Source organism: Lupinus angustifolius, chromosome LG01, assembly GCF_001865875.1.
Source record: "Lupinus angustifolius cultivar Tanjil chromosome LG01, LupAngTanjil_v1.0, whole genome shotgun sequence".
Taxonomy (NCBI): domain Eukaryota; kingdom Viridiplantae; phylum Streptophyta; class Magnoliopsida; order Fabales; family Fabaceae; genus Lupinus; species Lupinus angustifolius.
Window position 1 is genome coordinate 30,452,415 of NC_032009.1, and position 14,608 is coordinate 30,467,022.

General features: G+C 35.4%; 1 protein-coding gene across 2 annotated transcripts; it reads left to right on the top strand.

Moving 5' to 3' along the window:
- LOC109359899 lies at positions 8,617-10,464 on the top strand. 2 transcript variants are annotated; one of them, XM_019604597.1, is made up of 2 exons: positions 8,617-8,743; positions 9,766-10,464. In XM_019604597.1, the coding sequence occupies exon 2, from the start codon at positions 9,796-9,798 to the stop codon at positions 10,183-10,185; it is 390 nt and encodes a 129-aa protein (XP_019460142.1). In that variant the 5' UTR covers positions 8,617-8,743; positions 9,766-9,795; the 3' UTR covers positions 10,186-10,464. The 2 variants fall into 2 exon arrangements, with proteins under 2 accessions (XP_019460142.1, XP_019460140.1); XM_019604595.1 differs by having other exon boundaries at positions 8,620-8,743; positions 9,763-10,464.

Consider the following 14,608-nt stretch of genomic DNA (forward strand, 5'->3'; position numbering starts at 1 on the left):
AATCAAGGTCAAATCTGAATATGATCTAAGGGATAGGATTGGTGCGCCAATAGCAGTTCTGACCCATGTTTGGTGCAGAGCTTCAAGCCTAATCTGGTGCGCCAAGATAGTGCGCCCACGCCTGGTTCCTGGTTTGATGCATCACTGGCATAGGCCAAAGCTAGTGCGCTAATATGGTGCGCCCAGGCCATGCCTGATGCCTTAAGCTGATGCGCCTATGCCGTGTCTGGTGCATAGCTGACCAGGTCTGATGCATCACACTAATGCAGGTACGCCAAGGCTTGATGCGCCTAGTTGCTGTCTGATGCATCATGCTGATGTAGATGCGCCAAGGCTTGATGCGCCTAGTTGTTGTCTGATGCATCACGTTGATGCATGTGTGCCAAGGCTTGATGCGCCTGGAACAGATTTGATGAGCCAGAGCTCCTCGATCACGGTCTGGGCCAAGACCCAACATTCCTCGGTTATGATCCTAGTTCCCTCGTTCATGAGCCAAAGTTCCTCGGTCAAAAGCAAAGAACTCTTGGTCAGTATTCAAGCTAACATGGTTAATGACACAAGCATGGTTTGTTTGGTTTACCGAGTAGGTATTGAAATGGAGTAGGATCCAATGCCTTTGTTAAAATATCTACAACATGTTCAAGAGTGGATATAGGCAACAAATGGAAAAGTTTGGAGTGCAATCTATCCCTAACCACATGACAATCAATGTCAATGTGTTTTGTTTTCTCATGGAACACTGAGTTAGTAGCTATATATCTAGCTGAATCATTATCACAATAGAGGAGAGCAGGTTGTATAAAAGGAATTTTAAAATTCTCAAGCAAGTAGGTCAACCATTGAATTTCACAAAAGGTAAAGGTCAAGGCACAATATTCTGCCTCAAAAGATGACCTGGCCATTGTGTTCTGTTTCTTGGCTTTCCAAGAGACAAGAGAGTCTCCTAGGAAAATACAACAACCTGTGATGGATTTCCTAGAATCCATGCAGGCAGCCCAATCAGAATCACTAAAGGCTTTTAACTGTAAAACAAAGGAATTGGGATAGTATAAGCCCTGACTAGGGCTCCCTTTGATGTACCTAAGCACTTTGCAGATGGCTTTATAATGCAGATTAGTTGGTTGAGCCATAAATTGGCTTAGTTGTTGGACAACAAACTCAATATCAGGTTTGGTGTTGGTTAAATACAACAATTTTCCTACACGTCTTCTATAGAGACTTGATCAATGTAGCTAGAGGAGTCATCTTTGTGTAGCTTGGTGGTTTTGACTATGGGTGTGGGCACAGGTTTAGAATCAAGGAATCCCGTGTCATGAAGTATATCCAGAGCATACTTTCTTTGGCAAATGGTTATGCCACTCTTATTTCTAGCAATCTCTAGGCCTAGAAAATATTTGAGGGGTCCCAGGTCCTTAATCTTGAACTTGTCATTCAAGCATAGTTTGACTCTGTTTATTTCAATCTTATTGTTCCCTGCTAAGACCAACTCATCCACATAAACAAGTAAGGTTGTAAAGGTCTTACCTTCATTCTTAGTGAAAAAGGAATGATCATCACGGGACTGAGTGTATCCTAAGCTAATGAGACACTCTGAGAGCTTGGTGTACCATTGCCTTCCTGCTTGTTTAAGCCCATACAAAGATTTCCTTAGCTTGCAAACTTTGTTGGGTTTGTTGCAGGTGACACCTGGAGGTATGTTCATGTATACCTTTTCATCAAGGTCACCATGTAAGAATGCGTTGTTGACATCTAATTGATGCAACATCCATTTTTGGCAAGAGGCAATGGCCAATAGCAATCTTACTGTTTTTAGTTTGACAACAAGAGCAAAGGTGTCAAAAAAGTCAATACCTTCAGTTTGGGTGTACCCTTTTGCCACTAGCCTAGCCTTGTATCTTTCTATGTTTCCATCATATTTATATTTGATCTTATATACCCACTTGCACCCTATAGGCTTCTTGTCATTAGGGAGATCATCTATGTCCCAAGTGTTGTTTATTTCTAAGGCATTAAGTTCCTCCTGCATAGCCCTGATCCAGTGCTCAGATTTTATGGCTTCATTATAGGTTTTTGGCTCATTGTTGGCAGTTATGCTCAAAATATATGAGGTGTGGTTTTTAGACAATGATTCATAGGATAAGACAGATGTGATGGGGTGGTACACCCTTCTGCTTCCTTCATGGTCATTCACACTAAGGAGATTATAGTAGAAGTCTCTAAGATGAGTAGGGGGTTGTCTGACCCTATTGGATCTCCTAGGAGTGTGAATTGGTAAAGGGTCATCATAGGGACAATCTTGGTTTATGGTGGAATCAGTGTTTTCCGACTGATTGACATAGTCAGGCTCCTCTAGATGATTGGCATTGTGGTTATTAATTTCATGATCTAGGAATGTTAAGTCTGAATTCTCTATATGGTTGGTTTTGTCTCCAGAGTCATTAAGCTTATAGGGAAATATATGTTCATAGAAGACAACGTGTGTAGATATAAAACTCTTTCTGGTTTTTAAGTCAAACGTAACATATCCCTTGGTTCCTATTCTGTGGACATGGAAGACACACTTCCTGGCTCTAGGATCCAACTTGGTCCTTTGTTGGGTGAGATTAGATGTGAAACCAAGGCAGCCAAACACCTTTGTTTCCAGCAAGTTTGGAGCATTTTTATGGAGTAGTTCAAAAGGAGACTTGTGTCCCAAGGTTTGACTAGGGAGCCTGTTTATCAAGTAGGTGACATGTTGCACAGCATAGGACCAAAAGGTTTTAGGTAGATTAGAGTGAAAAAGGAGGCATCTAGTGACATTCAGCAGGTGCCTATGTTTTCTTTCAACTACAGAGTTTTGTTGAGGTGTCTCTACACATGAAGTTTGGTGTAGGATGCCATGCTCTCTAAAGAAATCAGGGATGTTGAATTCTACTCCATTGTCACTTCTTATGGCCTTGATGACTTTGTCAAATTGAGTTTTGATCATTCTGACAAAGTCTTGAACTAGGTGTCTAACCTCAGATTTTGTTTTCAAGAGAAAAAGCCAAGTGTGTCGTGAATAATCATCAACAATAATCGGAAAGAATCTATGATTGTGCATGGAGTTGGTCCCTATTGGTCCCCAGATGTCCATATGGACTAAGTCAAAAACATTGCTACTCTTATTGCTATTACTAAGAAAGGGTAATTTTGGTTGTTTTCCAAGATGACAATAGTCTCAAATATCAGAAAAACCACGATTGACATATGAGTAAGCTTTGCATACAGATTTTAAAACATCAATGGAGGGATAGCCTAATCTAAAATGCCACAGATTAAAATTGTAACTGGTACAAGTATTGTTCACATTATGATTGCCTTTAGCATTTGTCCTAGTGATTCTCTTAAGGATGTATAGACTATTCTTTACTTCAGCATGTCCAATCATCCTCAAGGTAGTCATATCCTAGATGCAACATGTTAGACCATCAAAGATTAGTTGACAATGCATATATTTTGTTAGCTTATAGATGGATTTTAAATTGAATTTAAAGTCAGGCACATATAGGAGGACATCATGTAGGGTCAGGGACTTAGATAATATGATTGTCCCGATATACTAGCCCAAGAGGTGGAACCATTGGGCAAGTTTATGGTTGTTGGTGTTATAGAATGAAACATGTTGAATTCATGTAGATTAGGATAAACATGATCTGTGGCACCAGTGTCCAAGATCCATAGGGATACATTACCTGATACTTGTTGATCATCCTCTACATCATTGCCTTCTTGTGCTATAGTGTGATGTTGAGTTGATTTATATTGTGATCATGCTGGTTAGTTCAACACTTCGCAACATGGATGCTAGCTGAGCATATTGTTCTGATCTGAAGTTGTATCCTTTTGCAATATGGTTCCTTGAGCTTGAGGATTCCTTTTGATTTTCAGGCTCTATGCTACTTTCATATGTGGCACTATTGATCATGTTTGTTGCTTGTTTTACCTGATTTTGTTGATAGTTTGAGGGGAAGCCATGCTTGAAGTAGCAAGTGTCAACTGTGTGACTTTCTTTGTTGCAATAAGTGCACACTTTGATGTTGGCTTTCTTATAGAATCTTGTTGACCCCCTTCCCTTTCCTTGATTGACGTTGTTTCTTTCGGAGTTGTTTCTTGTTCTCCAAGATTGGCCCTGTTCATCCTGATGCATATTCCCTTTGTTGGTGGAGTTGAAGATGATCTTGGTTCCCTGGGTATTTGTCTCCAATTGTCTTTCTTATTGGACAAGCAAGGCAAATACCTTATTTATAGATGGAAGGGGTTCCATTAGGAGGATTTGACCCTTGCAGGTACTAAATTCCTCATTTAAACCCTTGAGGAAGCATATCACGTATTCATTTTCGCCATATGCCCTCATCTTTTCATAGACTCCACATGTACATCTGTTTCCATATAGGCAGATGGGCCTTGGTCTAAGTGACTCAAGATCTTCCCACCGAGTCTTTAGGGCAGTGGAGAATTTTGATATGCCTCTATCCCCTTGCCTTATGGAGTGAACTTTTTGTAGGAGATCAGACATACGAAAATAGTCACCCTTTGAGAACCTCTCCTTGAGATCTTCCCATAGGTTTTGTGCATTCTCAATGTATATGATACTTTGAGAGATTCCTGGTGTTAAACACCTTGTTATCCATGATATGACCGTGTTGTTGCATCTCTCCCATGTGTCAAATTCAGGATCATCTTGGCTTGGTGCTGTGATGAGACCATTCACAAATTTCTATTTGTTTTTCGAAAGTAAGGCCTTCTTCATTGATCTGCTCCAAGTTTGGTAGTTGGTGCCATCCAATGGTGGTGTGATGAGAGTTGCTCCTGGGCTATCCCCAGGGTGGAGATAGTAGGGGTTCTTGGTCTCACTGTTATGCGTGATGAGTTGGGTATTTCTCTGGTGATCCATGCTTATTGGTTCTACCATGCCTCAGATCAAGGTTGGAAAGATTGAAGGAATGCAGAGAAGGAATGGAGTAGTTGTTTGGATAGAAAACAGAGAGATATTGAGCATAGTCTTCTTAAAGACTGGCTCTTGATACCATATTGTGGAAATTAACATGAATTATACCTCCATTCATTGATTTTCTAAGTGTCCATAAAGATCACTTTTATACAAAGAAAAACCGAGTTGCTTGTGCTACAAGCAAACGGTAAAAACAGAAAAATAACAGCTCATGCCTTAACTAATTTTAACTAACTTAGCCCAAGAGAATTAAAAGGATTATTATAGCCAAAAGAATGCTTATGCAAATTATTAAAATCAAGGTCAAATCTGAATATGATCCAAGGGATAGGATTGGTGCGCCAATAGCAGTTCTGACCCATGTATGGTGCAGAGCTTCAAGCCAAATTTGGTGCGCCAAGATAGTGCGCCCAGGTCTGGTTTGATGCATCACTGGCATAGGCCAAAGCTGGTGCGCCAATATGGTGCGCCCAGGCCATGCCTGATGCCTTAAGCTTATGCGCCCATGCCGTGTCTGGTGCATAGCTGACCAGGTCTGATGCATCACGCTGATGCAGGTACGCCAAGGCTTGATGCGCCTAATTGTTGTCTGATGCATCATGCTGATGCAGATGCGCCAAGGCTTGATGCGCCTAGTTGCTGTCTGATGCATCACGCTGATGCATGTGTACCAAGGCTTGATGCGCCAGGAACAGATTTGATGCACTAGAGCTCCTCGGTCACGGTCTGGGCCAAGACCCAGCATTCCTCGGTCATGATCCTGGTTCCCTCGGTCATGAGCCAAAGTTCCTCGGTCAAAAGCAAAGAACTCTTGGTCAGTATTCAAGCTAACATGGTTAATGACACAAACATGGTTTGTTTGGTTTACCTGGTTGCCTTGATTTACCTTTAATACTTACACGTGAGTTTCATATTCTCTTCACAATGAACTGTTCATAATTTTTTTGTTATATAGGAAACGTAGGCATCAATGATAGTGAAATACATAATTATATGATAATTTTGAAAGTAAATGGATCCCCCATAATTACTAGACTGCCTTCAAACCCAAAAAGGGGTGCATTTTAGGCATTTAAGACATTTGAACTTCATAATGTAAGATTAATTTGTTATTTGATTTTCTCTCAGTAATTGTGATTATCTTATTTTGCAGTGGTAGTGAAGTTTATCTATGTTCTTTTGTTAGCCTTAATCTCTTATTGGCTGAGGTTCATAGCATTGACTACTTCAAAGAGTAACTATGGATTTTCATTAGGAATTATTATATATATTTTGAACTTCTCCAACAAGCCAGTGTCTAAAGCAATTTGACATATTGTTACATGTTGCTATATTGAGAAGGTGAGGAGTATGAATGTCTATAATCAAAATTCATAAAAAAGAGAGATTCTCAATAACCCCTTAAACAACAACTCATATCAACTATCAAGACATCACAGAACTTAACAACTTTGCATTATGAGAAAAAATACCATAACAAAAAGAAAAAAGTCACTTAATGCCCTATAATAAGATACTTCAATCTTTAGAGTGATTATTGGCCTGCATTTTCATAGAAGAAAAAAGTCAACAAATTAGTATATATTACAAAGTCTAAATTTATAATAAACAAAAGCAAATAAAAGAAAAAAAAGTTACCAAATGGTGCAACACGTTGGAAATGGCCGTGAGTTGGTGAGTCCATTTTGGTAGGAGGAGAACAATATATCAACAGGAACGACACCACCACTGGAAAATCTGAAAATGAACTGGAGTCTTGCACGTGGTTTCTGCAGAGGTGGAAAATTTGAGGAACAAGAAAGGGGGAGATGGTGGATTTTGAGAGAAGGGAATAGAGATTCAGAGAAGAGAATATAGATTAAGAAAAAAAGATAGATTAAGAAAAGAGAAGATAGATTAAGAAAAGAATGAGAATATGGGGACATGAAAAAAAAAGAGAATGTAAAGCATGAGAGAAGAGAAGAGAGATGAATTTTTGAGTTAACAGTGTTAATGATGTTTATTTACCTAATGTTGAGATGAATTTTTATTTTCCAGATGTACGGATCGGATTGGGTACGGATCTGATTGGGTACCAATATCACTAATACTTAAAATACTGTATCTAAGTTTAATCATTTTAAGAACTCAGCCTAAATTTTAGACCCCATCCATTACATGAGTTGATATTAGATAATCCAATATTAGAATATGATAAAAATTGATATTTTATTAATTTTTAAAATTATTTTATTTAAAAATAATATCATTAAATGTTTCTTTATGGCATGTATCCTCATCTCAATCCAAGTACTGAAACCTTTTAATAATGAACCTCTAACACTAGTACTCCAAAAGATCTGAATTCCCTTTAGGCCATTACCTATATATCATAAAAACCAACTTTTATAAAAAAAATAAGCTATTGATATTGATGCCTTGAAGGTATATAAACTATTTTTAATTATATCCCTCACATGTTTTACTGAGATAATTGGAAAATGAAACCTTAAAACAAATGCAAAGAACTCAATCTACTCATTGACGTCTTTTCAAAGATAGTTGTCACTGTTTTAAATTACCTCCTAAATAAGACAATCTTACAGCAATACCAAGTTACCATACCAACATTGGGAGAGGGAAAAAACTTAGAAAAATAGCAAATTCCATGTAGCTGCCTTTAAGGAAATACATGTGAACATGTGATTACAAATTTGAGGGGCATTGCTGGCTATGAAATGCACCCCAAGAGATCCAACCCCAAGAGATTTTTATATTGTGAAATTATGAGATTTTCTTATAGGTTTAAGCAATTTGTTGGAACAACCTATTAGATTAATTATAGTGATTTTGGATGGTAGCTATTTTTGAACCATTATCTTGATGTAGATTCACAATAGCTAAAAAAAACAAGGATAATTTGAGGAATTATCTGATAGCAGAAGCAAAAGTTATATATTCTTGGCTCCAACAATTGTTTCCTTAAAATATAATTTTATATTTTAATATGATAATTAGAAGATTTATTATTTGTAATGTATACTGTATAGTGAGATGTTCAAGGGAGATAGCAGAAAGCTAATTGCTTTGTGGGGTAAAAATCATCCAATTAATTATGATCTCGTTGTTAAAGTGTTTGTCAATCTATATTTTTTAAGTTAATAATATAGGTTAAAAAATATATAATTTATTATAAGTGAAAATAATACATTTAATTTTAGAGTGATAATAGAATTATTATTTAAGAATAAAATACATGGTTAACCATAGTTTAAAAAAATGAACACAAGAACATATATTACTATCTTTTTTGTACTATCAAGGACATTTCCTCACTCTTTTCCGTAAGAAACTAATCTCTTTTAGGGTGTGTGGTCTCCCAATAAGTATCCTTTGTATGAATCAAAACCTTAATTTTTTGGTCATCCTGAGACTCTATATTTACATCACTAGACGAACACTAGATATAGAAGAATATATTATTATTTTGGTATAAAGACAATAGAATTTAGTTCTGGAAGAAAAGCAGCAAAACAATGCTGAGTGAAGCCCAATAAGATTTTTTTTGTAATAGCTTATTTTATTAACCCAAATTTATAGTGACCAAAGCCCATATAGTTCTAGGTTTGGCCCAAATAAGTGAATAACACTAATACACCTTAAAACTCATAAAATGAGTAGCACTGAAACGGTGCGTTTGATTCGAGAAGAGTAGGAACTAGGAATTACCCACATTGGTTCTTCTACTCTGTCGCAGGGTTTTGCATTTGTGTGAACTCCAACGACACAAAGGTATCATTTTCGTTCCTTGCTTTCGATTTCTGATTTTTATTCGTTTTTTCTTAATTGAATTTGGTGATTAATTGCTATTCGTTAATTGATTCGGTGATTTTTGTATAATTGAAATTATACTATTCGGATTAGGTTGAGTTTAACTGAAATTCTGAGCTGGAATTTGATGTCCTATGGCAAAGAAAATAAAATTCGGTGATTGAGATGCAGAGAGTGTGAAGGTTAAGAATAAATATGCATTTTTAAATTCTGAACACTTGTGCCTGAAACTGAAATACCAGAAAGTTCACTGTTTTTACACCTACCAAGTGTTGCATTTTTTCTGCGAAAGGACGTGACAGAAATTTCACTTACACGTTTACTTGGAGTTTTATATTTTTGTTTCTCTTTGTTTTTGTTGTTGCAAATGAGAGACTGGATGTAGCATGGTAAAATGCTAACAAGAGAATAAGCTTAATGTGACGGAGATGAGAATGTAGATAAAACATTATTAGGTATGAATGCATTAGGGAGATAGTTGTGATTACAACTATTGTAAAAGAGATTTAGTCTCGCCTCAAGTAGTTTGGGCATGTGTGAAAGAGAGTGAGTGGGTAGTCCATTTACTGAAGGTAGAGGGAGACCAAGAGATGAAACTATTGAGAAAGATTTAGCTATTGAAGGTTTGATAATGGACATGTTATGTATTCCCTAACAAGGAGAGTGAATGAGTAGTCCATTTACTGAAGACAGAAGGAGACCAAGAAAAGCTATCTTTGAAACTATAGAGAAGGATTTAGCTATCGATGGTTTGATAATGGATATGATAGAGCATTATGCTATTGTTTCTTTGATATATTAAAAAAGACCTGTAAATATGCATCTATCTGATGCAGAAGAAGAACCAATAGCAAGTTCAAAGAGCATATGTTGAATTTTGTAACGCTAATTTATTTGGTCCAAATACTAATCTTGGAGTTTTGTATTTGATTGATTGAGTAATCATTTTGATCTATGTATGATTTATTGCATGTACAAAGAAGTAAGTTGGTAGAAAAGAGAAGAAGAAGGTTATGGCTGGCAAAGCAGTTGGTTCTGCAGCAAAGGCGGTAGCAGAATATCAATATCCATGGCGTGAGAAGTTGGTAAAATACAAAGATGAACTCGCTAAGGGTGTCTGGGGATACTGGGAGCTGGGGGCATGGAAGCCACTCAGTATCAGTGCTCGCCATAGAGCTAGGATTCGCAAGGAAGTCCTTCTTGCCGGGGAAGATTGGTCGTATGATCCCGAAAGAAAGGAGATGAGAACTAAGAGGAAAGGACATAAATGTGATAGGATATCTGCAGAGAAAAGGGCAAACACAGCAAGGCTGATGGAGAAGATGCCCGAAATGCTGTTGGATTTCAAGAAGAGAAAGTGGCAGAAGAAGATGAAGGAAGAAGACAAAAGCAAACAACTTTAATTTTATTGGTTCAATATGGCTTTCTTTGTGCTTAAATCTTCCTCTAGCGTGGAAAGATTTATCACAAACTGTGCCTTGAAGGGTGGATTTACACATGCAGTATTGAATTTGTTTTTGGTATTTTGCTAAGAATTTTTAAGCTTAACGGATTATTGACTTTTGTTATATGTATTTCAAATTCCAATCCATAATAACCCCTTTCAAGAGAATGGCCTTATGCTTATTAGGGAAAGGGGGCTTTACTCCAATGGAATTCAGGTTTGTATGCCTTTTCTTTTTTATCTGCTTGGTTGAGTGCATGTTAGAAGTGGTAATTGCATAATAGGGGCACAAAGTGCTACACTGCCTTCTTAACGCAATTGCTTGGTCTTCCTTTGAACCCAGAGTTATACTGTTGCTACCTTGTGACATTATTGAAACTTCAAAGCTAAATTCGTTGCCATGCCATTTGTTATTCTATATTGCTGATCAAATGGTTACCTTCTTTACCAACAAGGTGTAGATCTAGTGGTGTAAGGTTCCGTGAGATCCCCAAAATGACCAAAAGGTCAAGGGTACGATATTGGGAGCGAAACTTGTTGGGAGATGTAACCACACCCTTAGAAAGAGATTAATTTTTTATCCAAAAGGGTAAGAGGATACTATTGATAGTATCAAAAAAGAATGGTGACCTTCTTTTTTGGGTTAAAAGAAATCAAGAGCTTAGTTTGAGGAGGTGAAGTTGTTAGGCTATGTAGCATTTAATTTAGGCCAACACCTGAGCTAATCCAAAAACACAGAATCCACTTTACAAAGTAAAATATATTGTAGTTTTCTAATTTAAAGAGAAAAGCAAACATTAGAAGCCAATGATTTTATGAATGCTTTGTATGTGTAAGATACTTATCAGAAGTGATTTAAGTTACGGATTGCATCACCCGATGCGGCGATAATATTGTGGTTGTGATCAGGTCGCAATGCAATCGCTACAATCATATCACATTATAATTTCAAAATGGTGTAGCTGCATCGGGCCACAATACAACCTTAATTTAAAACACTGTTTACCAGTGCACAAAATACTGAAAGAGGAAAACAATTGTAGTTCTGCTATACGTCCCCCTTGTTTTATGCATGTGCCTATCTATAATTTTGAACCTTGCTACCTTCAAATTATAATGCATGCTATAAATGCACCGAAGTTGTAATTTATTTACTTTTATTTACATAGAAAAGATAAAGGAAAATGATTTAACGGAATATGTTCCTCGTACACAGTCAACCAAGATGAGGAGGGTGGATAGGCACTGTAGGCCTCAAACATGAGTTACTCCCATTAAAGTATTAGATAAATTAGGCTCAATTCACTATCTACTATAATGGTTGTTTATATATCTTGTCCATAGTTACCTAAAATGTGATTCTATTTCGTACTTTGCTCCTATCTCAAATATTTGGTATGTTAGGTATAAAGAGCTATTCAAGTAATAACGGTTCTTAGTTCTTATATATTGTGATAATAATAATTTAAGCCTTACAAACAATTATGGATGGTTAGAATTAAAAGTTAGTTATTGATCACATGATAATCATGTGCACGTATCTTTTAATCTTAATCATTCAATCAAGATTTAGTGGTTCATACTAAATATTATCATAATAAGCATTGTTTTCACGTGAGTAGTTCTCATTAGGTATATATTACAATTATTTAATTATTACTAAATGTATATAAATATTTACCCTAGTCTACATATTACTAGTTCATTCATTTATTTTTTATAATTATATTTATTTTTAACTTCTGTAATTTAAGTTAGTGGTACTTTGTATTTATATTATAGCTACATTTTCAATATATATTTTTATTATGTGAAAAATGATAAAAAAACTTTTTACTTTGTGTGAAATAGGTTCATTTCCTTTTATTTTTCTAGATATTTATTGTCACTTTCCCAATATAAATGAAATTAAACACAATGCAATTCACTCTAACTTTTAATCTTTTACCCATGTGTTATAATGACTAGAATTTCAAAATGGTAAAAACAATAAATAATTCATGATTTTTAAGGCATAATTTCGTACCTCATACTCTCAAATGGTACAAACATTAAATAATTCACATTTTTAAGGTAATATTTCATTGAAAACAGAAAAATCATTAAAGTATTAAATATATCTTGTTTTCTAAGGCACCATTTCATAAGATTATTATATACTAAAAAAATTAAACCACTACTACTACTTCTCAAATGATTATGGGTCTTTTATGTTTTCAATTATATTCTTCTCACTCTTGGTGAGTGACTTCTCAAATGCTTATGGAACTTTATCTTCTCATTCTCTTCCTTTTTGAATCTATATCTGGTATCTCACTTCTCTGTGTCACTCTATGTGTCAGGAGATATGATTGATTAGAAAGATATTTAATAATTACAATTTTAACTTAAATAATTTATTTTCAACCATGCAGAGTTGATAACAAATTATGAGTCTTCTCTTTCAATAGATTTTTTGTACTACTCATATTCTCATTTTGTCATCCCCAATTCCTTTTCTTTTGGATTGAAATTCTAAGTGAAAATTGTGGTTCACTTCTTACATGGATGAAATGAAGGAATCACGGAGAACCAGATCGCTAAAGAACCGCGAATCAGTATACACGAACCAATTCGTGATTCTCTGTCAAATTGAGCAAATCCTGTTTCTATGATCTTGTCATCAACGAAACATGCTGCCTTGTTAGGAAATCTTCATCCATGAGCTATAGCATTTTTCCATAGGCTAAGTGAATTAACATATAAGTAAGATTGACACTAAATCCCAAAACCTTAAGTCTTGAAGTATTAAGTCTATGAATCCATCCATTTATATATTCTTCAACGCATTCACTTCTACACAATGTTGGACTTCTTTTTCGTACATAGAATACCCACCAACTATATGCAAAATCATATTTACGAAAAGAATGGCAATGTTCTAATCTTCAGGATCCACTTCTACACAATCTAGCCTATTATCAGAGTCATTCCCAACCAATTGTTAAGGGGTTCATTTTTGCTACAAAGATGCAATTAAGCATTTAACACTTTCCTAGGGGTTATCAATCACAAGGACATTGGTTAGTGGTCCTTTCAATAACAAGTACCACCCAAGTTTTTATCTTTTCAGTTTTTAATTTCTACTTTTTTGGTCAGACATATCAACAATGCTCCTAATCAATTCACTTAATTAAAGATTTTGGTTTGAGTTATTGGAAAGTTGCGTTTAAAGTAAGAAAGGTGAGCTTGTGATCATTATATATTTGTCCCACTCAAATTCAGATTAGTTGATGTCATATATAATTCAAATAACATACGGTTTTTATATATAAAATTAAAAAATACATTCTACACAGTTAGGTGATTTGATGCTTGCTTATTATGTAAAATCCAACCATTAAGATAAGAAATGAAAAAGAACTCGCATGAATCATTTTGGTTTGTGAGCTTAGGGATTAGTTCTTTACAACATCTTCATTTTATTCTTTATTCACATCATATACATTGTAGTTAAAATTGAGATTTTACTTAGCATCAAGAGAGGAGTTAAAGATCATAAACATAGGATCGTAGCATGATTCATAAAATCCTACTTCTCAATATATACACAAAAATTATATATATTTTACTACAAATTAAGATTTTAAATAGATAAATAGGAATAATTTCAAAAGCTTTACTTGTTTAAATTTTATTTTTCTTCTAGGTAATTATAAGTTTTAGTATAGTTAATATGGTCAATTCAATATTTTAGAGATTAGATGTTTTTATATTTAAAAAATGATTTATAAAAGAAAGAAGTAAGAATTAGAGACCTATAGCTAGCAGGTCTCCTTACACAAATAGGTACAAATGGGCCTAACCCGGTTCATTCCTTTAAACACTTTGTTTAAATCCTAATAGTGGTTGAGCCTACTCCTTCATTCTCCATTTTGCAACAAAATACAAAAAAAAAAAACAAAGAATTGGAAAGTGAAGAGAGAGAAAAAAGATAAAGGGGAACTAGATCTAAACCAGAGAAATGAGAGAACATAGGAGAAAAGAGCGACACATGTGTTTAGGGTTTTATCCAACCTTTAAATGACAGGCTCGTCATTTCCATCGATCTTATACTCCAACACGACGATTTCATCCGATTCCACGAAGGTCGAGCATGAGGTGAGATCGAGCACGATTTAGCTCTTGTAGATCGCAAAATCATGCAATCCCACGAGTGGGATCATGATTTTAACTACCATGATCATATAAATAGTTGGTTGTTGTACCATGCAAAATTAGATACCAATATTTTGTTCATAATTTATAATAGAATATTATCCTGTTATTTAGTCTGTATAACTGATTCTACCTAATGCGACAAAAGTTTAATTGTTATATATATATATATATATATATATATA